This window comes from Saccopteryx leptura, chromosome 2 (genome assembly GCF_036850995.1).
Source record: "Saccopteryx leptura isolate mSacLep1 chromosome 2, mSacLep1_pri_phased_curated, whole genome shotgun sequence".
NCBI classification, from domain to species: domain Eukaryota; kingdom Metazoa; phylum Chordata; class Mammalia; order Chiroptera; family Emballonuridae; genus Saccopteryx; species Saccopteryx leptura.
In genome coordinates, this window is record NC_089504.1 from 220,474,265 (window position 1) to 220,499,024 (window position 24,760).

Genomic DNA, 24,760 nt, shown 5'->3' on the forward strand with positions numbered 1-24,760 from the left:
TCTCCCTTAGTAAGTTTTTCTCCTTGAGGCAAATAGACCAAAACATACACTCCACACAACTGATGGAATTTTCCAAATGGATAGGAAACTAAGGCTCAAGTGAAGACACTCAGTGTTTTGATATTAGGATGGGTCGTTTAGAGATAAATGTCTGAAGCCAGGAAAACTTTCATCAGGAGGAAATAATGCATGTGTAGGCAGCATTGGAAATTTAGAGGATCTGCTCCATGGGAACTCAGACCATTATTATTTTTACATTTCCTTCATGTTGGTACAGCTGTGGGGATGCCATGAGGCAGGGCTATGAATTTCCAGACCCGCAGTTGAACCTTAGGTCTGGACCCTCCATCCACGGATGTATACTATTCCTCATGCCTGGTCAGCGCTCAGCTGTCCCCATCAGCACCAGACGTGTGAGCAAGTGATGCCAAGAACAAATCTATATTTTCAAAGTTCCCAGATGCAGAATGAATTCTCTCCAGAGCCTTGCAGCCCTGCTCTGCCCTTGCTATCCACACCCTTGCTATGGCCTTTGGATCTGGAATGACCTTCTCCATCCCACCTTAGCGTTGTTCCACCCAGATAGTGCCCTCCTGCCTTGGATTGGTTGTGATCTTCTCAGACTTGAAGGTCAAGTCCATTCCAGGCCTACATATAGTTCCATGATTTTGCAAGGTGGCTACAGAGCTCTTACTAACAAAGTATGGAGAAGACCCACAACCCTCAGGGCCACTGACATTGGGATGGCAGTCTAGAATCCCATGGAGCCCTGGCTGGATGGCTCAGTTGGTTAGAACATCGTCCCGAAGTGCAGAGCTGGCTGGTTTTGTCCCTGAGCAGGACACAGACAGGAGCAGGACACAGACAGGAGCAGGACACAGACAGGAGCAGGTACAGGAACAGGTTCCCATCCCTGTTTCTCAGTCCCTTCCTCTCTCACTAAAATCAGTAAATAAACATTAAAAATAAATGAATAAAATCCCATGGAGACTCGTTGATTCCCAAGATAATGAGAAATCATGTGTAGGATAGAGCTTTAGAGGCAAGTTCTAGAAATCCACCTTAGAAGATATCACCTGAATATCAAGGCCCCTCTGCCAGTGATCATGGGTTAAATATCTGTGACGTAAACACCTAAGAAGGTTTTAACATATTTTTTTGTTTCCTGGTTAAGCTGGATTTTCTATTTGGAGTTTCCTTATGAGATGTGATATTACCATGTCCTGTAACTTCTGAATCTCAAAAACAAATAAACAAAAATAAGCAAACAAAAAATGCAGCCCTGTTTTGCTTTGTTTTTTTCTAGAAAGGCAGGTTTGTCTCTATTCTAATGGTTATGGCTGCCTTCTTTTCTTTTTTAATTTAATTTTATTGATTTTAATTTATTGTGTTTACATAGATTCTAGTGTCCCCCCGAATACATCACCCCCATGTTCCCCTGAGCATGCCCCTTGCCCCCCTCCCCGCAACGCCTTCCTCCCTTCCCTCCAACTTTATCCCATCCTCTCATCCCCTTTCCCTCTGTTCACTTTCCCTCTGGTCCCTTTGATCCCGCCTCTGTCTCTGTTCCGTTCCTCAGTTCACATTCATTGGATTCCTCAAAAAGGTCATGATATTTTTCTTTCTCTGCCTGGCTTATTTCTCTTAACATAATAGATTCCAGGTCCCTCCACATTGTTGCAGAAATGCAAAAGGTAAGATTTCCATCTTTTTCATGGCCCCATAGTATTCCATTGTGTATATGTACCATAGCTCTTTTTTTTTTTTTTTTTTTTTTTTTTACAGAGACAGAGAGAGAGTCAGAGATGGGGATAGATAGGGACAAACAGGAACGGAGAGAGATGAGAAGCATCAATCATCAGTTTTTCATTGCGACACCTTAGTTGTTCATTGCTTGCTTTCTCATATGTGCCTTGACCGCGGGCCTTCAGCAGACCGAGTAACCCCTTGCTTGAGCCAGCGACCTTAGGTCCAAGCTGGCGAGCTTTGCTCAAACCAGATGAGCCTGCGCTCAAGCTGGTGACCTCGGGGTCTCGAACCTGGGTCCTCTGCATACCAGTCCAATGCTCTATCCACTGCACCACTGCCTGGTCAGGCTGTACCATAGCTTTTTAATCCACTCGTCCACTGACGGACACTTGGGCTGCTTCCAGATCTTGACTATTGTAAACAATGCTGCCATAAACATGGGGGTACATTTCTTGTTTTAAATCAGTGATTTGGTGTTCTTGGGGTATATTCCTAAAAGTGAGATGGCTGGGTCAAAATTTTTTAATTTTTTGAGGAATCTCCGTACTGTTTTCCACAGTGGCTGCACCAGTCTGCATTCCCACCAGCAGTGCAGGAGGGTTCCTTTTTCTCCGCATCCTCACCAGCACTTATTTGTTGTTTTGTTTTAGGGCGAAAATTAAGAAGGCAGCCACATTGACAATGAGATATCACCTCACACCAGTCAGTGTGGCTGCCTTCTTAATAGCAGCCCTGTGAACTATTCCCCAGGGGCCAGCAGTTGGGTCCTTTCTGCAATCCGCACAGCTGTTGCACACTCCCATCCCATCCCAAGGTTCCAGAGGGCTGCTGTACTCGGCTCTCGACCACCGTCCTGGGTGCCAGCCCACCCCCTCCTCTGCCTGCCTGCTGGCCCCCAAGCTTGGGACTTGGTGAGTCTCAGAGTTCCCTAAGTAAAGATGGCTGCAGGACTGAGATTCCACACAAGGATTTCATCCAGAGGTTTTGAAAAAGAGGAACGTCGTTGTAAGATCTGCCTTGCTGAGTGCGCCCCGTGTCGCCTCCCGGCATCTGCATGCGTGGCCTGTTTCCTGTCGCGCAGTGAGAACAAACGGCAGTTCACTGTTTTCTGCACGTGTTTCCAATCAGTTGTCACAGATGGAGTTTTGACATGACAGTTTCAGGAGGATCTGGCTGAAGAAATAGAAGCCAGGTGGCAGCTTTGCTCCCCACATGCCTGCTCTGTGCTGTGACTGAGCCTGGGCACTGTCGCCGATGGCTCAGGCGGCCATAACAAAATGTCGTAGACCAGGGCTGAAACAGCAGGCATTGCTTTCTCATAGCTCTGGACCCTGAAAGGCCAAGATCAAGGTGCCTGTTGGGCTGGTGTCTGGTGAGAGCCCTCTCCTTGCGGTGCAGAGGGTTCACTTCTCCCTGTGTCCTCACGTAGCAGAGACAGAGACCTCTCTCATCTTTCCCCTTCGTATAAGGACACACTATTCCAATATGTCGGCCTCACCCTCAAAACTTTATCTAAAATTAATTATCTACAAAGGGCGTCATCTTCAAACACCTTCACATTGGGGGTTAAGACTTCACCATATGGACAATGGAGGACATCCATTCAGTCCCTAGTAGGCAATGTGTTTGCCTCTGTCACCTCTCTCTCCTCCTTCCTCCCTCCATCTCCTCCAGCTCACCTCCCTTGCTCCTCTCTTGTTGCAGAAAGACCAGGGCCAGATGTTTTTCAGTTACCACAGTAATGGAGGACCTTCTTTTTTCTTCTCCAGAAACTCCCCTGATGAATGCAGCGTGGCAAAAGGCGGGAAGATGGTGGGCAGTCCGGACACCGTCGGGATGAACTACGGCAGCTACATGGAGGAGAAGCACATGCCACCCCCAAACATGACCACGAACGAGCGCAGAGTCATCGTCCCAGCAGGTCAGCTGCCTCTCTGAGGTGTCACTGAGCAGTCTCTTCCAACCTGTGGTGTCCGTCACCCTCCGCTGTCTCAAGCAGTGATTGTACGTGGAAGCCAGTAGAAGTGTGATCACCTGCGGTGAAATGTGCACTGGTGTGTGTGCCCGTGTGTGTGTGTGTGAGTGTGTGTGAGTGACAGAGAGACAGAGAGAGAGAGAGACCATGAAAAGTGACGTAGAGGCAGGAACTGCCCTTTCTCTGAGATTATTTGGTGTTAAATATCTTTTATGAAGTGCTATCCATAATAGATGGTAGCCTTGTTGGTTTTTTTTTTTAATTTTTTCTTATCTGGAAAGATAAAACGTTGGGAGTAGTATAGTGCTTGTATTTAGAATCTAAACTCCCAGCGGTCACTGGTCAGTCATACAGGTTCTGAGACCCAGAATAATTCTTTGCCATGGAATTAATTGTAAACCCAGCTGAAAGCAGTAACTAACTCGAGTTTGAGGAAAATGCTGGGGACTTATTTATTTAGCAAAACCTAAGGTAATAGGACAAAGAACTTAAAGGTCCTGAGAGGAAATGTTGCCGTAAAACTGAAGATGTCATGACAACAACGCCAGCTGTACTACCCAGGGAGCCTTGCCCCATTTTGGGTATTTGTGTAAAGCGGCTCAGAGACAGTCTCTCCTGTAGTCCTGGGAAACAGGGATTCTTATCACAATTTCCCCATGAGGGAAAGGAAGATCCAAGAGGCCAACTAACATAACCAGGGCAAACAGCTTATCAGAGGCCAAGTCAGAGTTAGAACAGATCCTCCGGAATCCTACCTTCTCTCCCTTTAGGTGTCAGATTAAATCTCAGCTCCCTGTAGCAGCCCCTGTGGACTCTTCCCATTACTCATTCCAGTCATCTTGTCACCCCGCTGTCTGACTTAGCAGCTTGAACTTGCTGGCAGCCCAGCTTGAAAGCCTTGCTTCCAGGTGTTCCCATCCTTCCGTGGGCTCTGCACAGACACCTTCTCACAGAGGCCCTTCCTGACCACCCCATCTGGGATCACTCCCCTCTATACTCAGTGACTCTCAGTCCCCTGCCTGCCCTATGTTCCTTTATTGCATTCATTCACATTTCTCCATACAGCCTACATTTATGTGAACGTTTGCTTATTATTGTCCTTCCTCCGTAGAGTGTTGGCCCCACAAAGTCTCCCATTTCCTGGTTCAGGCAGTGCCCGCAGGTAGCAGGTGCTCAGTGAATATGAACTAAGGGAAGAATGATGGAAGGAAGCCCAGCCACTGGGCTGCGTGCATCGGTTATTCTTTGAGACCGTGGTCATAAAAAAGATTCTTGGGTGAAGTTTGTGTGAACTTGCCCATCCCTTCATCGGGGGAGGGTGATGGCAAGCAGGTTCAAATCCTCTCCATGGTATGACACCTGCCCCTGATTCTGCATAAGCCCATGCCCAGTAGAATTCTATCACCTTCCAAGCAGGAGAGATGAGGGCGCAGAGTACTTGGCAAAGCACCTGACTTGAATTCATGTCTGGGTTCTCTGTAAGACTGTCACTGTGCAGCTTCTAGAAAACCACATGAAGCTGATTCAATCCATTTGGGTATGAAAAGGATCATCCTATGTTGCTGACCCTGATCTTGAAGCACCTTGTAAGGCTTTTGTAGGTCACTGTGGAGATGAAGCCTCACCTGTGCCTTATGAGGGGGACAGAACGGCTTCCGATGTTTGTGGAGACACAGTCAACATTTACATAGAAGCCATATATTTGGTTTGATCATGGCAACTGAGGTACATACCCAAGATGGGTCACTGTCACGGGGCTTTATAAGAAGCATTTCCTTTTGAATGGTGGGGACAGAGCGTAATATAGATATGAAAATCCAAGGGGCCCATTCTGGATGTCTGGCATCTCAGAAAGCTTGAGACCAAGGGTATACTTGGGGACATGTGGCGGGGCATGGCTGCTGTGAACAGGATGAGGTGGAAACCCAGAGGACTCCGGCCCAAGCCCTCTCACACTTTGCTGTTCTCCTTAAGAGTGCAGTTTCTTCCATTTAGGCTGAGCAGAGTCTTTAGTTTCCTAAGAGGAGAGAATCAGCCTGAGGAAATTCTTGTCCTGGTTCCTCACGGAATCCCAGACCCACGAGGTAATGCCGGGGGCCACTTACATTCTCTCATCAGTGAGGTTGTGGTTCTATCATGCCATCAGTGTGCATTGATGTCGTAAATATCCCTTCCAGTTGGGCCAGACTTTAGCTTTCTGTGTTGAGTAAAATGTTTAGAAAACAGGAGGGGAGTCACATGGAGAAGTGGTGAAGAGCCATGTAATCAAGTCAGCGTGCACACTTTCTGGTCCACAGTAGGTGCTGGTCTGGGGCCGGGTGGGTGGTTGGGTGGAGGAACTGCCATGCAGATTGGCTCAGTGTCAGCGTTTGTGCAAAGGTTGGTTTTGGCGCCTGAAGAAAGTCCTGTTTCAGCTGCTCCCGCCTTAGGTTGCTTCACACAGAGGCAGGCAGTTATTCAGTTAATGATGTTTGTAAGAGAGTTAACTGTGGCTGATTTTGCAAGTTGTGCCTTTCAGTTACTGGTCAAGTTTCTTGTATGTGTGCTGATACACAGACACACAGGAGAACGTGTTCACACTTGCACACGGCTGCACTGCACCATCCCGATCATGCCCCAGTGGGGCCGAGGTTGCAGGACCGGGGGCAGCTCTGTCAGCTGCTGTACCTGTGCCAAGATCCAGGCCTCCTGTGGGCACATTTTGGGCAACAGGGGCTCTGCAGAGATAGAGTTCTTCAGACCTGGTTCCTAATGGTTCTTAGAGTTTCTACTAGTTAGATGTCTTGATTAACATTCAGGAGTGCAAATCAGAATGATAGCTGAAAAAATTATTATTTTTAAGTATTCGTACCATCAATCAACCACAAAAAGATGGTCGTGTCCTACACCTCAAAACGGTCCTGCTCGGTCCTGCTCTACACTGACCAGAAACTTGATGGGTTACACTGAGTGGCGAAAAGCAGAACCTGGGGGCTTGTCTGTGCTCAGATGGGTTCTTGTACTTGGATTTCTCGCTTCTCAAAGTCCCTGATTTGGATATGATCTTTCATTCAAAAGCAATAAAGAAACTCATAAAATATCCCCAGTGAATACATATATATTCCTTTGTTTAATATATTTTTCTGCCTCCTTATTGCAGAACAGAATTAAGAAAGCTCACACAGTGTACACAGAAGAACAGATAAAATCAATTTGAAAAGGATAGAGAGCAGGGCTAAAGTGGGAGCAGACACAGTGACACCAAGAGGAGGCTTTATATCTGTATATGTATAAATGCAAACTTCTAAATCCGGTGCAGTTGCAAAGAGTGGGTGTTACTTGGCTCCCATGTGTCAGTGGGCAGCGTGAAGGGGGCACATGACTCAGTGTCTATAAAATAAGGAAACTAATGTGGGAGAGAGAGCTCAACTATTCCTTCTGAGTCCAGAGAAGAATGGGTCCCTTGGTTTGTTATAGGAAGATCACAGGGAAATTGTGAGAAAAGCTCCAAATAGTCACCAGGCATTCTGGAAAAGCCCTGGCTGTTGTCTTGGCAACGTGGTTCAATTGTGCCTCTCCCTTTCAAAGTGTACTATACTGCTTACAAAAATTAGGGGATGTTTCAAAATTAATATGAAGTGATAAAAAAAAAGAAGCATTTGATTTCTTTTTTATTAAACAAAAACATCAGAAAAGCAAACGACAAATCAGAGAAAGTTGTTTGGTTATGCAAATGAGATGCAAAGCCAACTTTTATTTCATTGGTGAAAATGCCCTATACAAAAGGCTGAAAGTACTGGAGTATCTATGCATTCTGATTCCCTTATTTTTGTGAGCAGTGTAGTTAGACAATAAATCACATTTGTACTTTCAACCTGTTTGCCTATTGATCTATCTATCTACTATAGGTCAGTGTTTAGAAACAATGGGTCCCCATTATGCAACAAAACTAATATGTTCTAAAGGACATCAGCTTCGGGTCTCATGAAGCACCGGCCAGCAGAGATGCTGTCCTGCCTGTGCCAGGCATACCGCTGGCAGTCACCTTATTCTGTAGGTACTGACAGTGTGCCCAGAGGCTCACAAAGAGGAAGGCACAGTCTTCATCCACTCTTCTAAAAGTTGCAAAATGCTGACCACAATGCAACAGGACCTCTGGTTTTAGCAGCTTGCATCATTTTGAAAGATTTCCCCCCCTCTGTTTTTATTCCCTAAAATGGGTTTTGAAGCGTTAGGTTTTCAAAGATTCGACTCGTATTTTCTTGATATCTGCCTTGAATGCAAGCATGCATGGTAATCAGAAGTCTTGGAGATAAGGAGTTGCCCCGTTCATCTGTTCACTGCTTTACTGTTTTCATTCATTCATTCACTCATTCGGTACTTACTTTTTCCAGTCACCAAGAATAAAAGTTTTTAAGCAACTTAAAACTCCCTTTCCTTAGCCCCAAACACACATGGTGGAAACTACTTGCATTATGTCTTACTCAGACCCCCCATGCTGGGTAACTTCTCTTCAAGTCAAGAAGTATTCATGGGTACTTGTCATTCATACTAGTCACACAGGAAGTGACCAGACCCTGTCAGAAGTAGATAAGACCTGTCCACACAAAGTAACTCATGACAAGAGAGGGTGTGATTCTGAGTTCCAAGGACAGACAAGTGCTCGAGACCTCTGGAGAGTGAGATGAATGTAAACAAAACTGGTCAAGAAAGGCTTCCTCTGCGCCCTTCCAGATCTGACTCCTAAATCCCTTTGCGGCCTCCGCCACATTCCTATGCCACTTCCTGCCCACAGAACAGCCATATCGCTCTGTTCATACGCTGCACTATCACTACTCAGTGTCTCCGTCCATGCTGTCTCCTCTAACAGATGCCCTGCCTCCTTGCTATGCAAGCAAACCCTTCCCTTTCTTCAGTGCCTCTCTGGAGGCCACCCTGTCTGGGAAGCCATCCTTGATCTTTTGGCAACTTAATTGCTCCTCTTACATCCTACCAATTCTTTTATTACGACATATTGTTTCAAATTATATTCTGTACTGCATCTATAGCCTTACTTAAACATGAATATGCCTTTTAAATCCATGAAGGCATTGAGATGCCTTGTGAAGTAAGCTGCTAATGAGCATGTGAACCGGACTACCATTCAGATAGAAATTAGGGGTCAGCTCTAAGGTGATTAAAACATCCATGGAAAGCCCAGCTCACATGAAGGAGAACGCAGCCATTCAGACCGCAGGCGTGGCCACGATGCTGTAGCTAGGCTTCCAGTGTGGTGTGGAGTCTCCTGGGAGCCCAAATAAAAGGAGTCATTTGGGGAAATAATTCCCGTTTTCAAAAAGAAGTGTCACAGGGAAGGCAATGTTTTCCGCAGAGAACAATCCCTGGACTTGACGCTGGGAGCCTGCTGAGGCTGCAGGCGTGACCACCGTCCTGCCACAGTTGCAGCTCCGGGTTTCACCAGCCTAACTCTTGTGACATCCTCCCTGCACAGAGTGAATTATGTTAGAGGACAGCTCCATGCACACAGACCGTGTGCCCAGTGTGAGTCTTTGTTGGTCCAGTTCTTGTAAAGTCAGGATTCTGAGTTTTTACACTGGCAGAGGGATCATGCCACTTTCACATGACCATTTCTAAATATGGCATCTCCAGGCTGGGCTTGGGAAACAGGTGAATGGCAGGTAATAGAAGAATATGCTCTCTGAGCAAGCCCAGATGGCCAACACATGATATTTTAGGCTTATTAGAGCTCGTTATTATAAGCCTGTCTGCTCTCTTAGGTTGTAAGCTTTGTGGGCCGGTGAGGATGTCTTTTACATTCTTAATCACCAGACAGAGCAGCAAGCACAGGTTAGTAAATGGGCATTTATAGAGCTATTCGTTATCCAGATTTAGTTAGTGGGAATCATGGTCACAGGAGTTGGAGTTGAAAGAGGCTCAGAAACAGAGCTTTCTCTCTAATATCTATCTATCTGTCTATCTATCTATCTATCTATCTATCTATCTATCTATCTATCTATGTATCTATGTATCTATCATCTATCTATTATGAGAAATTGGCTCATGGGATTGTGGAGGCTGAGCAGTCTGGAAATACACAATGTGCCATCAGCAAACTGGAGACTGAGGAGAGCTGATGGTGTAGATTTCAGTCCCAGCTGTAAGGCATGAAAGCCAGGGAACTGAAGATCCTCCCTCTTTCTACCTCTTTGTTCTAATCAGCCCCAACTCCCCCACAGGGTCAGTGGATGCCCACCCACACAGGGGAGGGCTATCTGCTTTCTCAGGCCACCAATTTAAATGCTAATCTCGTCTGGTAACACCCTTGCAGACACACCCAGAAATAATGATTAACCAAATATCTGGGTGTCCCGTGACCCAGTCAAGTTGACAGATGCTATCATAAGCCTCTTCCTTTAAACATGAGAAAGTTAAGCTCAAGAGCAGTGAAACCATTTACCCAGGGACAGAGGCATGGGTGGCAGGAGCAGAGCCACTTCCCGGGGGCCGCTGCTCATTTGTAAAGAATTTGATGGTGAAACTGCACATCTCTTTACTTTTCTTTGTCATGCCACTACACAAGCCCAAGACCCCCTCCTACTTTGTCTACATGACAGCATGTGTTTCTAAAAGCTTCTGTTCAAATTCCTTCCATGACAATTAAGTAACTAAACAAGCAAGTCAACTAAAATGTAAATCCCAAAGTCAATGTTAACTGGGTTTTTAGACAACGAGCTGAGCAGTGGTTGGGGAAACTGCCACTGGGTGGTAGGTGCAACTGAAATCACACAGACAGAAATGGCGACAGCTGCCATCCGCTGAGTGCACACCGTGGTCAGGCACTTGGCCATGTGCCCTATGTAAGAAAGGTATTAGCTCATTTAAAGCCACAACACCCTATATTTTACATTACTTATTCACTTTACAAATAAAGAAACTAAAACTAGAGAAACCAAGAGAGTGACCCGGGATGGCCTAGCCAATCATTTGGAGAGCCAGGATTCTAACCCAGTTCTGTCTGACTCTAGAGTCTGGGTTCTTGTTTCTATATTACACTGTCACAGACAGCTAGTGAAGAACACAGAGCAGTAGAACGATGGAATACGTTTGCTAAATTGCTGCAGAGACTCTGCAATGGCCTGCTCGAAGGAGACTGAAGGGGAGAAGGAAGGGGTGGAGGGGATGTTCAGAACAGCCTCCTGTGCTGCTCTGTGCCCAACCCCCATGTTTCCCTGATGGAGACTGCTCATCTGTTTCCCGTGGTGACCAAAAAGAATGGAGCAGAAAATAGCAAAGATTAAGCATGATTGGCCGAGTGTATGTTGATGAATGTAGAAAAAAATTTTTTTGAATAGATGATTTTCGTTTAGTTTATTCTGTGTCTAAGACACCTGTGTGACCCACAAAGCAACCTAGTGGGTCCACAGAGAACTAAGGGTTAAGAGTCCTTTGTCAGAAATCACACACTTGAGCTCGAAACTCTATCATTTTCTAGTCCTGGGATCTGGGAAGTCACTTAATCTCACTGTTTCTTCATTTTTTTGCCACTAAAGTAGGGATGACAGTAGTGCCTACTGTGCATAGTGCTGAATGGATTAAATAAGACAATATGTGTGAAGTGCTCAAACAGTTCCTGGGGTATAAGAATACCGGGGACAGTCGCTGTTCTTTCATATTTGGAAGAGAACACTGGACTCAAGAGCTAGATTGGCAGACATGAGATTGTGTTATGAGTTGAATTGGGCCCCACAGAAAGATATGTGAAGTCCTAACTCCCAGCTCCTTAAACAGCTTTACAATGTGACCTTATTTGGAGATAGAGTGCATTCAGGTTTAATCAAGTCAAGAGGAGGTCATTAGGGTGGTTTCCATAAGATGACTAAGTGTCCTTACAAAAGGAAGATTTGGACACAGACACACTCATAAGGAAGATGATGTGAAGACCCAGGGAAACGGCCATGTGACAACCGAGGCAGAGACTGGACTGATGCAGCCGCAGGACAAGGAACATCAAGGCTTGCTGACCACCCCCAGAAGCTGGAAGAGGCAGGAAGAGTTCTACCCAGAGTCCCAGAGTGAGCATGGCCCAGGAAACACCTTGATTTCAGACTTCCAGCCCACAGAACTGTGAGACAATCAATTTATGCTGTTTCAATCCTCTTAGTTTGTAGAACTCTGTTATGGCAGCCCTCGGAAACCATTAATGGAGCATGCGTGTTGTAATCAGAACACGGGAGTCAGAAGAACATACAGGGATATCCATGGAGTGAGGAGAGTGGAGCACCAAGGGCAAAACTCCAAGGATGTCAACATCTAGAGGGGCAGAGAAAGAAAACTCAAGCGGGGAGAAACTCTGAGGGAGAACTAGTCATTCCACATCTAAACCATGACGAGCACAGGCAGGGTTGTAAATGAATAACTAAGGGGAGGCAACAGGGAGAAAAACGAAGAAAAAAAAATTCCCAAAACTAGATAATCACTCAGGAAAAGCAGAGAATGGCTCCCTCCAGGAAAATATTTTGTCATGTCCGACATTAGAGATGTGTTTGGAGCCCACCGAATATAACTTAGTCATGCACCTTTTGAATAAAATACGTAATGGAATTGTTGATTCCCAAGCCAGCTGAGCACAGGCACACTTCCTTACAGGTCTTGACTCTTCTGTAGGCTATTGCACAGTTCACACATACAATTCAGTTTCTGACAATTGATTAATGAATAAATGAACGAAATAGAGTATAGCATGACCTACGTTGGTGACTGCATTCAAAATGGAAAAGTTTAAAGTAATAGGTAAAAAGTATGCAGAAAAGGCTCATGGTTCTAGTAAAATATTAAACTTAAAAGGAACCAGAGACATTCTTGCAGAGCACCTGGCAGTGCTGTGGAGAATCTGACATCCTTTTAATGCAAAGTTGAACTGGGAAGAAATGAATTCCTTAGAGGTTAAAAACCAGGAGAGAACTAAGAACGGAGCAGCCCGTTCTCATGAGGGCACTTGGTCCTCAGGTGTCATGGATGGGAGTGGGGTACTACTAGTGCCTAAACGGACAGAGATTTGGAGTTTAAAGGTCAATTAGAGGCAGGAGATGAGGTCTTGGGTTGTATAATACAAAGCCAGGATTTGGACCCAAGTACCTCCCTAACCCCTATACTACACCTGCACAGAACTGTGTTCCAACAACACCCCCCCCCCTCCAGGCTGAGAAATTGACCATTGAAAAGTGATGCTGGCTTGTGATTACCTTGGACACCTGACAAAGGAAATACAGAATCTTCTGGGAGAGGCATGCCTTCAATCCGAGCAGATAAAGACCTGCTGATGATGAACGTGCAGGCTCCAAATTATAAACACAGGAAGACACGCTAAGAGTCAGCAGAAACAACAGTTGACATGCTCAAACTCTCAAGAGTGTTAGAGAAGTGAAGTATAGGATAGGGACTAGAAAGTAAATAGATTGTAAGAGGCTGAAATGCATACAAGAAGGAACCGAAAAGGAGAGAAATAAGACAATATAGAAAATAATATGTAATTTTTTTTATTTTTATTTTTTGTATTTTTCCGAAGCTGGAAACGGGGAGGCAGTCAGACAAACACCCGCATGTGCCCGACCGGGATCCACCTGGCATGCCCACCAGGGGGCAATGCTCTGCCCATCTTGGGGCGTCGCTCTGCCGCAATCAGAGCCATTCTAGCGCATGAGGCAGAGGCCACGGAGCCATCCCCAGCGCCCGGGCCATCTTTGCTCCAATGGAGCCTTGACTGCGGGAGGGGAAGAGAGAGACAGAGAGGAAGGAGAGGGGGAGGGGTGGAGAAGCAGATGGGCACTTCTCCTGTGTGCCCTGGCCGGGAATCGAACCTGGGACTCCTGCACACCAGACCGACGCTCTACCACTGAGCCAACCGGCCAGAGCGAAAATAATATGTAATTTTAAAGAAAAAATAGTACTTCTAGAAACACAAATAGATTCAAAAAGTATCAGAAACTCAGCAGATGAGCTAAACAGTTGATTTGGAAAAGTTGACGAGTGAATTGAAGGCACAGATGAGGTTGTTCTCAGCGTGCAGCACAGAGACACAGAGTTGGAAAACAGGAGGCAAGGGCAGGCATGAGAAGGACTCATCACAATGCCTCGCACAAATCTTCCTTCTAGAAAGGAAGAAAGAGAGGATGAAAGAGATGACATATGTGAAGAGATAAAAGCTGATGAACAAGACCATTTTCCCATTAGAGGAAGCACCCATCAGTCAGGGAAGCAAAATCAAGCATAACTCCACAGCAGTCACATTCTGGTTCGATGGCAGAACAGCAAAGACAAAGTACTTTAAAGCCAACTAAAGAAAAAAAGACAGATGATCTGATGGCACGCGTCTCCACAACAAAACATTACACAGAGGGCGGAGAAGAAAATTGCCTGTGACCTGAGAGAAACTGACATAATTCTAGCTATCTGCCAGGTACTTGACTTTTTCTTTCTGTTTCGTTTGTCCCACATGCCACAGACTCATTTAGCAGCTAGGTGAACCCAACAGGTTCATTAGAATATTGCCTTTAAATGAATAAAACAAACTTCAGAGGAATACAAAGGAAACAAATTTTATATTAAGAGTTCAGTCTAATCTATTAGGAAAATTGAGGGTGAAATAAAGATTCTTTCAGAGTGAGAGTTTGTTGCTAATTACTCCTGGTACAGGAAATAACAAAAGATTTAATAAACATCGGAAAAAAATGGATCCTAGAAGAGAGGAGTGAGATTTAAGAAAGAAGTGAGAGTGATGAGCTTGGTTAATGTGATAACAGATTAAAGACCACCACAGCGCCCTAACCAGGGGCACAATAGTAAGGCAGGGCAAAAACACTGGACAGTATTGTCACGTAAGGGGATGGACAACAACAGTTCACGACTTCCACAGTCCTTGCGTGTTAAGGGGGGAAAAGATATATTGATGATTAAATTTATTTTGTTTCAAGATTAACAGGCACAGAAATAGAGCTAGAATGTTAAACTACCAAACCAGCAGAGAAAGGAAAAAAAAAAAAGAATGAAGAAAAATAGTTTATTCTAATTAGACATTTTGAAAGGAGAAATAAAGACCAGACAAAACAAGATAAATATAGAAAGCGCAAAATAAGGTAGTAGAAATCAGATAAACCAAGAACAATAAATGTAAGTAGACTGGACTTGACAGTGAAGACAGAGAGTGAAAGACTTCTTAAAAACACTCCAGCCCGACAGGGCAGTGGTGCAGTGGATAAAGCGTTGGACTGGGACGTGGAGGACCCAAGTTCAAAACCCCAAAGTTGCCTGCTTGAGTATGGGCTCATCCATCTTGAGCATGGGTTCACCCGGCTTGAGCGTGGGGCTCATCCGGCTTGAGCGCAGAGTTGCTGCTTGTGTGTAGGATCATGGGCATGACCCCATGGTCGCTGGCTTGAGCCCAAGGTTGCTGGTTACTTGTTCTGCTGTAACCCCCCAGTCAAGGCGCGTATGAGAAAGCAATGAATGAACAACTAAGGAGACTAAGGAGCCACAACAAAAAAATTGATGCTTCTCATCTCTCTCCCTTCCTATCTGTCAATCCCTGTCTCTCTCTCTCTCTCTCTCTCTTTCTCTCTCTGTCACTAAATAAATAAATAAATAAATAATGCCCCAAAGTCAATCATGTACTGTTTACAAAAACATACCACAAAGAAGGAGTGACCATAGACAGATGGAGTAAGACATACTAGTCAAGTTCTAAACAAAATTAAGCTGACAGAAGTGTAAACAGAAAGCAGAAAGCATTACTGGAGGTAATTGAGGATTATTACATAATGAAAAAGGATTACATTCATTAAAATATAAAGCACTGACAAACTTGCATGTGCCTAGTCACATAGCCTCAAAATGCATAAAGAACTGTAAGGAGAAATAGACAAATTCACTTGAGAGATTTTAATTTGTCTTTCTCAATAATTGATAATTTAATGACATAAAAATTATTTCTATATTACCAATTTTGATTCAAGGGTTGTTTATAGAAACCTGCCCCCAACAGTTAGAGATAGTGCAATTGCTTTAAGCACTCAAGGCGCATTTGCAAAAATTGACCATGTAATAAGAGACCAAAAAACCCAAAAAACAACCAGTATAAAAGATAACTGGGGTCACATGACCTTGTTCACCAGCCAAAGAACAATAAAATTAGAAATTAATAATGATCAGAATGCTAACACTAACATTCATACGTTCAGAAATCAGGAGTTTCAGAAGCAACCTTGAATATAAGCTGTAAAGAGATCAGATTTCAATTTCTGGTGCACTGAAGCTCAAGTTCAGGCCGATTCTCTCTGCTGCGCCTGCTTCGTAAATGTAAAATCCATTCGTGGGAGGAGGCAGAATATTAAATTTTTGCAGACTTCTGACTGCCTCGGACATCAGATTGGCAGACTTGTTGTCCAGTGCCTAGTTTTAACCACAAAGACCTCGTAGTGTTGCAATATACCTTTGAGGTACATTTTATTTTATGGGTTTTTTTTGTTGTTGTTGTTTTTCATTTACGAAGGGCGATTTTTCTTTCTGGAAGCCAGTATTTTACATTCATGTTATTCAAGAAAGTGGCACTCAGGGCTTATATTATCACCAATTTGGCTGTTGTTTAGGCTATTATTTTCTCCCCGTATCAGGGTTTCTGAGACAGGGAGCATGTTTTATGAAGGTGTACTTATGTCCCCAGCAATTTAATAGCCTTCAGCTAATTTAAATAGTGACTTAATACTTAGCTGGCTGCCATGGACCTCGACCAGGTCAGAATCCACTTGCAGGGAAGTGTAAAAAAATACTGATCCTTCCTCTACTCAGTCGCCCAGGACACTAAACTGTGCAACTCCGTGACTCTAGGCTTCGATTTATTTACCTTTTAAATTTCACTTTACTGAAATAGCATTCATAAAACATTTGGGTATTAACCAGGTAATCTAAAATACAAAAAAGAGGCTTCAGACAGAGAGGGCTTCCTCCTCCCGTTACCCTGCGTGGTGGGTTTTACCATTTGGACATCTCCGTGAAATGTGGTGTGGAATGATGACACGGATGTTTTCAAAACAATTGGGCTGGAGGGCTGAAAACACAACTTCTCTCCAGTGGCTCATGATTCATCTGACAGAAGCACCCTCCACAAGTTTCTGGAAAATAAAGCGATAAATCAGGGTCCTGCATTTAAAAGGAAGAGGTTTCCCTGCAATAATAAATGGATTAGTTCATTTTAGCTGAGTCTGCGAGGCGGAATCCAGCGCGGGGAAGCGCTTATTTCTGTGCGGTCCATGAAGTCGGCAAAGTGCTTTCACGTACATTATCCCGTTTGCGTTTCCACCCCACTCCCCACCCCAACGGTTTGCTCCTTAATTGCACCACCAAAAAAAGAGAAAGCGAGTTCCAGAGAGGTTAACGTCAACATCTAGTAAATGGTTGAATCGGACCCAAATACGAACGTTCTGGCTCCCCATAAAGCCTTTTGTTTTATCACCAAGTTTGCGGTGCTTGATGTAATTTAAAACATTCTTTGATTCCTCAGACAGTTTTTAACGACTCTGAAATTCCTAGATCCTAAAGTTCAGCTTTCTTTAAAGACCCAGAGCTCCCCTTGGTCCAACCTCAGCTTTTAACCCCACTCCCTCCCCCAGCGTGTCTGTGGCCAGGATCCCTTGTCAACTCTGCACTCCAGCCACCCCCAGTTTCTCACTCTCCCTGTCCACGTGTCCGGTGTTTCATGCCTCTGTGGGTGTAAAGCTGGGCTCAGGCTGCTCTCCCCCTGAAGGGCTTCTCTCCCCCTTCTGTCAAAACCCTTCTTGTTAATGCAGACTCCAGCCACATGCCCCTGATGAAACCTTTTCCTTTTGTCCTAGTTGGGATCAGGGGCTACTTCTCCGTGCTTCCCCGTCCTGCTTGGAGAACACAGATTTGGGCCTCCTCTGTGGGCCATGCCCCGAGCTGCCTCTCTTGGTAGGTGGTCAGCCTCTCTTCTCTTGGCCTCCTCCAAATCCCTGGAGTACTTGTGGACACAGTAGATACTCTTACTTGAGTGACATTCATCTCAGTCCTTATCCTGTTGGAGTCATCCCTTAGGTCCCTGAATTCTCTCCACTGCGGAAAACCAGGCTCTGCCGTAAGGTTAGGCAAGGTGTCTGAGCCGCACCCCTACCTGGAGGCAGATGGCGTGGTTGCCACATGTGAACACAGGCAAAGGTGACACTTTTCCCAGGGCTCATTCTGTTGCCTCCTCCTCTTTCTCCTTCACCTGCTCAGCTGTGGGTCAGGGAAGGAGGAAAAGCTGGTTCTGTTTCACTCTTGTGGGATCCTGTGAGCTCCTTTCTGTGATGGGAGGTGGGACAGATCAAGACAGCTTTGCTGACATACCAAGGGTCTAGGAAGAGACCCAGAGACTACAGTGCTCTCTAGGGAGGTGAAGGGTGAGCTGGGTCCCAGCACATTAACCTGAGCCCTAACACACTCTCTCCAGCTGCAGCCTCAATGCCTGGCGCAGGTAGTGGGCGTGGAGATCACTGGGGGCCCTCACTGGGGCAGGGCATGGGCATCCAGTCTTGCAATCCCTTCCCTTCCCAGAGAGTCACTATAAGTACTGCAGCTCAAGAGCAAAGGAGGACAGACAGCCAAAGGAGGTGGTGAATCTAGGCAAAGGTAGAAGAAGGCAGAAACATTGGGTGCTATCTGGGCACAGGCATGGGGTGTTGGTTCAGGAGATGGCAGCTGATCGTGTGTGACTATGGGACAGAGGGGCAGGGGGTTGGGTGGGAAAGTGGGCTCCAGTGAACTAAGGGCCACGTGCTCCACGCTGAAGAGTTTGGGTTTGTCCTTTGCCAACTGTTCTCTATTAGAATACCTGTAGAGTAGTTCCAGAGCAGGGCTGCCCTGTGGACAGGTTGGAAAGGAACGTCCGCATTCACTTTAGCAAGAGGCCTATTTTGTTTTCTCCTCCTCCTCTTCTTCCTCCTCCTCCTCTTCTTCTTCTCTTCTTCTCCTCCTCCTCCTCTTCCTCCTCCTCCTCCTCCTTCTTCTCTTTTCCAAGTGAGAGAAGGAAGGAAGACAGACTCCCACATGCACCACGACTGGATCCACCCAGAAACCCCTATCTGGGGCTGATGCTCTGCCCATCTGGGGCTGCTTACAACCAAGCTATTTTTCGCACTTGAGGCAGAGACTCCATGGAGCCATCCTCAGCACCCAGGGTCAATGCCCTTGAATCAATCGGGCCATGGCTGCCGAAGAAGAAGAGAGAAAGAGAGAGAGAGAGAGAGAGAGAGAAAGGGTGTATGGTAGAGATTCTCCTGTGTGCCCTGGCCTGGGATTGAATGCGGGGTTTCCACACACCAGGTCGATGCTCTACTGCTGAGCCAACAGGCAGGGCCATATTTCATTTTTAATACTTGTTGCTTGTAAACTTATAGGGCAGAGGTGTAGAGTTCAAATCCCAAAAGGACACAGAGGTAACCTGACTTTGTGTAATTTTATTCTTTTCAAATGAAGCAATTCCCACTCACAAACTGTTTAAGAAAATGAGATTAAATTTCTATAACCTTGAAAGAAATTATTTAAAAACACGGTAACAAGTAAGTATACGTAGAAAGGTATATTTAATCCTTTGTGCAACTTTGTTCTGATTTGGAAACAGAGGAGAATAACAATTTTTATAAATAACTTTTAACCCAAGTAGTATCTGCTTTTTTAAAAAAATCCAGAGAGGGAGAGGATACATTTTTAGTGAAAAAAAAAAATCTAAAAATTTTTAGTGCCTTTTCCTCAGAAAAAAGTCACCATTTTGCTGCATTTCCTTCCAGAATTCTGTCCATTGATATGTTATGTTTATTTTTTTTTGCAAAATACAATGATTCTGCCATAGCATTTTCAAAATTTTTAATTTAACTTACTTTGAACATTTTGTTTTTCACATCAATAAATACATTCAGCAGTGTAAGTTTTAATCTCTAAATATCACAGGAACATTTTTTAATGTACCATAACTTAGCCAGTTCTCTTTTTGTTGGACATTTAGGGTGTTTCCAGTGTTGTGCTATTCTAAACAGCGGCCAGAACACATCCTTGAAAATAAATCATTTCCTACATCCTTTATTAATTTCTTTAGGGCACATTTCTAGAAGTGGAATTTTTAGTTCAGGTAATGGTAGTAATGACTTAGCCTCAGGCTAGCAGCACAAAGACTGCCTGTCCCAACAAGCCAAAGTGAGGATTTTAGAGAGCAGAGCAGTACAGCCAAGGAGCTGGCCTCTGGGTCGTGCAGGTGATTCACTCAAAGGAGATCGAATGAGCATGACACCCTGGCTGGGGGAGGGAAACCAGTTAGCGAGCACACCGAGGGCTGAGAGGGAGACAAGGCTTTTTCTATTGGATGACTTCCTCAGATGCCCTTGCACCACTGTGACAGGAACCCAGTAACTTTCAGGAAGATGTTCATGTTATCATTCTCAGAACACCTGGTTTTGCCAATAAGAGAAGGAGACACCTGGGGGAGGACCAGAGTGGAGGCTCTGTCTGAGAGGTGTGGCTGTCCTCTCCACAGAGCTGAGGATGAGTAGAGCTTAAGTGGAGGAGTCCAAAGGCCACTGTAGGATGCGTTTCTGTGTGAGGAATCGTGACATGCCATGAGAAAAAGAAGAAAAATGGTCCCGGGAAACAGGCTGGCGTTTGGAACACTTGTTATTCCTGAAAGCAGAATTCTGACCCAGTAACCAAGAACCATCTAAAACTCTAGTAAGCTGGAGAAACTTAACCTTCCAATGTGCACGTTCAGTTTTCACAGGTTAACAAAACGTTCTCATGGGCCTGGGGTGCAGGGGAGTGGCTACAGCTTGCTGTCCACACTGCTTTTGGAGTTGCAGAAGCTCTTGTCTTTGCAGGGGAGCCAGTTCCCTCCTTCGTCTTCTGCTTCTGTGCACTGATTGCTGATCGGGAGTGTGAATGTTAGAACACTGGTTGAAATCCAGTACAACTGGTAAAGTTGATGATGCACACACCGTGACTCAGCAATTGCACATCTCGGTACCCACCCCAGGCCAGAACGTCCCCAAGACTAGTGTATGTGGATCATCCAAGGAGCCTGTGAAAATGCAAACCCTGATTCCTCAGGTCTGGGTTGGAGTCTGAGACTCTCTCTGCCTTTCTAATTAGCTCCCAGATCATGGTGATGCGGCTGGTCCCAGGATCATGCTCTGAGCATTGAGGCCCTGAGGTGGATGTCTGGACCAGGGCTGCACATTAGAATTACCCAGGGAGCTTTTCACAACCCTTATGGCTGGGCTACCTTCCAGCTATTAAAATCAGGAACTCCGTAGATGAGACCAGGCGGCAGAAGTTTTTCCATCTCTCTATGACTCCAGTGTGAACTCCAGGCCATGCACCCATGTAGTTTCCTTCACATGTGCACGGGTCAGGGTTAGACACGGAGCTTCACTGATCAGTAAATTGGATATATTCATATGCGGGGGTGGGGGGAGGGCACTGCCCAAGAGTTGCTTAATTGGTTGAATGTACCTGCATGTATTAACTTGGACACATCTTGAAAATACAGTGCTAAGTGTCCAAAGCAAATCAGACACCATGGAAGACGCTAACTTTAAGAATGTCAAACAATGTATGTAGTTGATATGCTAGAAGTATTGAAATCTGTGTAGGCAAGATACAAGTATCAACTTTAGTGGTTACTTATGGAGTGTACAGGAGGGGGACAGGAGGAGGGTAGATTGTACTGGATTTGAAATAATGTCTTTCTATTAACAAAAAGAAATGAAACAAGAACCATATGATTTCACTCATGTGGGATATAAAACAGAAAGCAACAAACTAACAAAACAAATAGGCTCAAAGGAGAAGAGACTCCGGGGTGAGCACACAACGGAATATACTTCCTGATGAAGTGTTACAGGATTGGGCCCCTGAAACTTGTGTTATTAACCAATGTCACCCCAGTACATTTCATTTTGAAAAAGATATGAAAGAGAAGGGAATGGAGAATAGAAGGGAGAGAGGAAAGGAAGGGAACCCTGATGCTGTGACTGTCTGGCCATTTCTCACTGCTGCTGCTGTTGGCTTCTGTAAACTTAAAACCTATTTCAGCAGCGCAGGATGTGCTCTATTTGTGAGTAGCCTGAAACGTTAGTAACACCAAGCAGGGTTCTAAAGTGATTCGCTCAAAGGTGATTCAAAAGGCTTGGGAAAAGGACAAAGGGATTTTTGATTCCCACATTCCCACGCCAGAATTTTTCACTCACTGTGATCAGAGCATGCTGGCCTGCCTGACCCCTAAGGGCCTGTCCAGAGACCGAGTTCAGGACTCGCACTCTGCATATAAGACAGAGAAAAGAGAAGCAGCCTCCAGAAGCTGCAGCAAGTCCAGAGATGCTGGGGTTGGCACTCTGGGCTGCTGCGCCCCGCCCGGTGTCTCAGGACTTGGGAATAGGGGCTTGAGGGAAGAGCTCCATCTGAGGCGCCCTGAATACCCAGCCCCCAGGCCGTTGGCGTGGGGTGTCCTGGCTTGTGTGTCTTTGGGGATTGCCCACTCCTTCTCCCCAGGGCCCTTTCCTCCTGGTCCTCCCAGGGTCCCCTCCCTTACACGGCAGTGGAGCGTGATGACATCGCCTGCATCCTCTGGGGCGTGTGGGTGCCACAGCTGTGGAAAGTGAGTCACTTGGCCAGCCCTGTTCCTGCAGGTGTGCGTTAGTTGCAAAACCCAGTTTTCTGCAGGAAAAGTGTATAACTGACAGCTCTCTTAGGCATACTGGCTCACAGGGATAGCAAAGTTTGGGTTTACTTACAGTTTCTTTCCAATGCTGTGGTCATTATTTACAACAGAAGTACTGTTTTGATTTTTTTTTTGTAATCTGTAATTAGCATCTTCCCGATAGGTGTCGCTAACTCATAATTTCTTATAAAGATACCCGTTATTTTTCTAAGGAAATTTCCCAGTTCATATTCATTAAATTTTTTTAAAGATTTTATTTATTCATTTTAGAGAAGAGAGAGAAAGAGGAGGGGAGAAGTAGGAAGCATCAACTCCCATATGTGCCTTGACCAGGCCAGCCCTGAGTATCGAACTGTGACCTCAGCGTTCCAGGTTGACGCTTTGTCCAATGCGCCACCACAGGTCAAGCCTTCTTAAGTGAATAAATTAAAATGAAAGTAAATGGGAAAATAATACCCTACCCCCATTTCTACAAGAAACTTTAGAGGATATGAGTAACAGAGGGACAGATTGGGTGAATAAGCCTACACTTCCAGGATAGTTCACTTTAAGAACCTGATCTGTGAGTATGTGAGTCAGTGGGCATTTTTTGTCTTTTCCCCAGGCGTTCTCTTTGACCTGTCCCAGAGCCTGGCCCAGACCTTGCTCCTGGAGGAAGGGCTGTGACTGGTGGGAAACCCACCTGGGACCTGACTCTGCCTGGAAATGTGCCTTCGGGAGTTGACCTCATTTGCTTCCCTCCCCTTTCAGATCCAACGCTATGGAGCACGGACCACGTCCGGCAGTGGCTGGAGTGGGCAGTGAAAGAGTATGGCCTCCCAGACGTCGACATCTTACTGTTCCAGAACATCGACGGCAAGGAGCTGTGCAAGATGACCAAAGATGACTTCCAGAGGCTCACCCCGAGCTACAACGCCGACATCCTTCTCTCACATCTCCACTACCTCAGAGAGAGTAAGGTGGCCCCCACGCAGGACAGAGGTCCCTTTCCTGGCAGTGCCTGTTCACCCGAGCCGCAGAAGGTTCAGTTCGCCCAGCCTGCCGACAGCACCTTCCTGCCCTCGCCCAGTTCCTAGTTAGGGCCCAACCGAACTGGCCGCTTAGAGGCGATGACTTAGGTGTTTGCATGCTCAGAAGTGGTCAGCACTCTTGCAAGAAACCAGAAGGTCATCTTAGCATTCAGCTGCCTCCTCCTGGGTCCCCTCGACCAAACAAAAAGATAAAAGGGAATGCAAGCTTTATCTGGTCACAAATGATTTTGTCTCCCTGGTGCCCCAAATGAACGAGAGACATGTGGAAAGGTTCCCACAGGATGGGGAGTGTGGGTTTATCTTCCCTAAAGCAAAACCAAGCCCCCCTTCACATCCCACTTGAACAAGGAGGGGCGTCTTTACCTGGTCTCGTGAGATGTGGCTGAGCCTCACAGATGGGAATGCGGTTAGCGGCATGAACCCACAGTCTGCTGCATGTGTTCATTTCTCAGATGTGGAGCATGGTCAGAGGGGGGTAGACGTGCGACCGCAGGGTGGTGGGAACGCGGGTACATGCTTTGCCTGGCATCCCCACCACTCATCCCCTGAATCACATGTGGGCCCATCTAGGTTTTAACACGCTAACCAGTTACAGGAACATGAAGAGATTTTTAGTCAGCCCGTGATGTTAGGGTGGGACTGGGAGGGATGTTGTTCTTTTCTTCTTTCTCTCTCTTTTTCTTTTCTTTCCCTTTTTTTTTAAGGAATGTAATTCTCTCCTTTTTTTTTTTTCATTTTGATGTTGCTGTTTTGTTTTGTAGCTCCTCTTCCACATTTGACTTCCGATGATGTTGATAAAGCCTTACAAAACTCTCCACGGTTAATGCATGCTAGAAATACAGGTAATGCGGGCCCTGCCCTCCCCCCAGGACAAGCACAGGGTCTTGGCTGCAGGTTGCAGGCTTTAAAGGTGGAGCATGGGACGGTCAGAGCATCAGGAAGGCAGAAGGCAGAGGTGGATGGTCAAGGGGTTTTTGGCAGGTAGGAGGCTCTGTGCTGGAAGTACCACAGTCTAAAGGTAGGGGGTGCCCTTCGGATTTTGCGCACTCACCACTTTCCTTGACAAAGGGCTTCTTTTAACCAGACGTGCAGAATGGGCTCTCAGCCGCAGTCTTAGCTCACATTTGCTGTATTACAATCTGCTACTGTTCATCCCCGAAGATGTGTTGCACTGACTAGGCACTAAAAGCATGCTTGATATAAAGGGGACCTTAGCATTCTTCCTTTTTTTAAATCTTTTTCATTTTTATTCTTCAAGGGATATACGAGCACAAG

At 45.7% G+C, this 24,760-nt stretch overlaps 1 protein-coding gene across 4 annotated transcripts in view; it reads left to right on the forward strand.

Annotated features, from left to right (window-relative positions):
- The window catches only part of ERG (ETS transcription factor ERG), a 263,037-nt gene that overhangs the window by 219,377 nt on the left and 18,900 nt on the right, over window positions 1–24,760 (forward strand). For all 4 annotated transcript variants that reach the window (XM_066370185.1, XM_066370186.1, XM_066370183.1 and 1 more), the window contains 3 exons: window positions 3,519–3,670; window positions 23,205–23,408; window positions 24,247–24,327. In XM_066370185.1, coding sequence (XP_066226282.1) covers window positions 3,519–3,670; window positions 23,205–23,408; window positions 24,247–24,327 — 437 coding nt within the window. The remainder of the gene's footprint in view (window positions 1–3,518; window positions 3,671–23,204; window positions 23,409–24,246; window positions 24,328–24,760) is intronic.